The sequence below is a fragment of the Adiantum capillus-veneris genome, chromosome 25 (genome assembly GCF_014529385.1).
Source record: "Adiantum capillus-veneris isolate H3 chromosome 25, ASM1452938v2, whole genome shotgun sequence".
In the NCBI taxonomy this organism is placed as follows: domain Eukaryota; kingdom Viridiplantae; phylum Streptophyta; class Polypodiopsida; order Polypodiales; family Pteridaceae; genus Adiantum; species Adiantum capillus-veneris.
The window spans coordinates 140,251,946-140,254,732 of NC_140955.1; the positions used below are offsets into that span (position 1 = coordinate 140,251,946).

General features: G+C 46.1%; 1 protein-coding gene across 1 annotated transcript; it reads right to left on the reverse strand.

Moving 5' to 3' along the window:
- Positions 1 to 798: 798 nt before the first annotated feature.
- Positions 799 to 1,798, reverse strand: LOC147425758 (toll/interleukin-1 receptor-like protein). Its single transcript, XM_086500111.1, has 2 exons — positions 1,154 to 1,798; positions 799 to 1,053 (listed from the first exon to the last, which is right to left on the reverse strand). The coding sequence occupies exons 1-2, from the start codon at positions 1,796 to 1,798 to the stop codon at positions 799 to 801; spliced, it is 900 nt and encodes a 299-aa protein (XP_086356237.1).
- Between the last annotated feature and the right edge of the window lie 989 nt (positions 1,799 to 2,787).

Below are 2,787 nucleotides of genomic sequence, written 5' to 3' on the forward strand. Positions count from 1 at the left end.
CTCATATGGAGGGTACCTTGGGGTCTATGACGAAGTTGACAGCCAAGCATTGTGTATGGACTACACTCGATCACCACACAACATACAAGCAAATGAGGAGTAGCGCGAGGAGGAGGTCACATTGGCCAAACAGCCACCGCATAAAACGATAAGCCTGTAAGGGCAACTGGTAGAGGTGAATCACCAACCAACACCGAGCGGACAAAAACTATGAGCGCACATGCCGAGTAGCTTTAATTGGGGGATGTATTTATGAGATCGTAGCGCACTGGAAAATTAATGATTAGATTCCCCACTCATGCAACAAAGGGGGTAGAATATGTGGTTTTTCCAGTGCACTGCAACAAAGCGGTAACACACAACTGGAATATTGACTATCATTGGGGTGAGCATGGACACAGGACTAGCCCAAGGTATTAATGGGGAGAAGCGAGTCACTAGGGCAGGTAGTATGAGATGGAGAAAGTAAGGCAAGGCTGGGTAGAGATAGCTGAAGCTCGACAAGGGAATGCGGTCCACATTAGTTTGGAGAACCAGGTCAATTATGGATATGCATGCAAGTACATGTGTATTTGTAGGGTGTAGTTGTCAGGCTTCCATTATAAGTTATAAGTGACAGTGGCATGTTGTCCATCTTCACCTTCTCTTATGGTGCGTACATGCAATACTTTGTAACACTAGGTTCACTGTTGATAACACTATATCTGGTCTAAAGGTTGAGATGAACGTACGCTTTCCAAATTTGAAACTTCGTCGATCGGGACCTTATCTCGAAAAGTGGTCAGGCGGCGAAGCTTCTTAAGTTTCTAAAACCACCTCTGCCTTGGATGGAGAAGAAGAGAATTCGAAGTGGAGAACCTTGGTGCTGCCGAACGAGGGTCGGAAGTGGTCAACCAGACATTTGCACAATGTAGACTTACCACTTCCTCGAAGTCCATACAAGCCCAACACGCAAGTGACCTTGGCGGGACGTTGCGAGCTCGTGGAAGGAGAAGCAAATTCAGCACTCGAGATATAATCACGTTCCATCGCCGTGAACTTATCCAAAATGACCTACACAAGGGGACATCTCCTCATTTACAATTGAAACATATATAAATAATGGTAATTATGGCAAGCCTGTGCAGCATCCAGTGTTATAATTAATTCTCACCTGACACAAGCGATCTTTGCCAGCTATGTAGGTTGTATCGAATTTGATAGCAGGAGCCGCGATAGAAGCGACTGCCGTCACAATCCTGTCTATGAAAGTCTTTTCTCCTTCCGAGTCTTGATCAAACACGAGGCCATTCTGTGAGCTCAGTATTCTCAAAGCCTTCTCCCACTTGTCGGCGTCGATGGGGTGCCGAGCACTAGTAGCATGGTCTCTCCATGCCTTGCGCCATCTCTCGAGATTGTCAGGAGATTTGAGATCCGCACAGGAGAGCTTGTAGAAAAGAGGCAAGAGCTTCCGTACGCTCTTGGCCATGGTGTCTACGAAGGAACACAGCTCCACCATGGGCCATTTGGAGCACACAAAGTCCTCTGATAGCAGGACCAAAGCAACCTCACAGCTCTTGGCTTCCTGTAAGATGTGCGAAGGAAAAGGCTCCCCGGGCGGCAAGCTATGGTGCGCAATGTCCAAGAAGCTGCTGAAGCCATTCTGTCTGAGTTCACTGTAGAGATCCTTGGCAAAACCCTTCTGTTTTCCACTGTGGGAAAGGAAGATCGCATGGCGGCTATATGAGCTCTCATCCTTATACATCCCTGCACGCTGATCGCATGGTGGATGTATGATTAGACGTTGGGATTCTGGCATGTGGGATCAGCTGTGGTCGACGAGAGCTGAAACGCAGAGTAGAAGGAAGCAGAAGAAAGAGGAGTATGCGTTGACCATGGCGCTCTCTCTCTCTCTCTCTCTCTCTCTCTCTCTCTCTCCAGTTCTCTCTCGGGAAGAGGGAAGCAGAACTTAGAAGCATTGATGAGAACGTACGTGTTTTCGTTAATGTCAAGCACGAAAACACCGTATAACCTTCTTCCCAGTTTCCTGGCGTGTCACCAACGTGGCATGATAGAAGTAATGGAATCCAAAGGGATGACTTCGATACACCCATAATTTATGTATGGTATCGGACCTAATTAAAAATATTTAAACTGCGAGAGTTTAAGCATGCGTCAGAGTGTGCGGTCCAAAGCTTTGGTTAGCTCTAGTCGAAGCTCAAGACCAGGACGACCCATAGGAAAGACGGAAGGAGTCGTGACAATCATGCAAAGCTGTGTGAACATTGTTCCGATCAGGAAGCACGGCTTGAAGCCCATGACCTCGGCTATCTCTAGAATCTTCCAACCTCAACATTTCCCACTTATGCCCACATTCCAACCTAATCATGACTCACCCACATGCATGTACAACCTCTTTCCAAGTAAAAACTGCCAATGTTAATCACATGTATCTCATGACGTATGTATCCGATTGACAAGCTACAACGCATAGCTGAATGTACTCATCCAAAACAGTCTTCTAGCGAGTAAATCATCAAGAATTTTATACTTCTTTGTCCTTTGGATAAAAGCATACTTCATGGATGCTAGTAATTCCAAGGGTAAAGCTCCAGTCAAAAGGAAATCCGCCTCCTTTGACAACACTTCCCTGCCATGATATAAAGGAGTATCAGCTTTTAACACAAACACACAGGCGATCATTCCCTGAGCAGCCTCATGTGCTTCTTCATTTTGGGATCTATCAATATGCTGCAAACTCCAGGCTTCAAATTTCTTGAGTAACAATTTCACTTTAAAGCATAGGCT

Bases quoted from the DNA above. Each gene is read 5' to 3' on its own strand.
- LOC147425758 (XM_086500111.1), bottom strand. From the start codon at position 1,798: ATGCCAGAATCCCAACGTCTAATCATACATCCACCATGCGATCAGCGT. The intron at 1,054-1,153 runs GTGAGAATTAAT...CCCCTTGTGTAG, and splicing joins GCAAAGATCGCTTGTGTCAG to GTCATTTTGGATAAGTTCAC.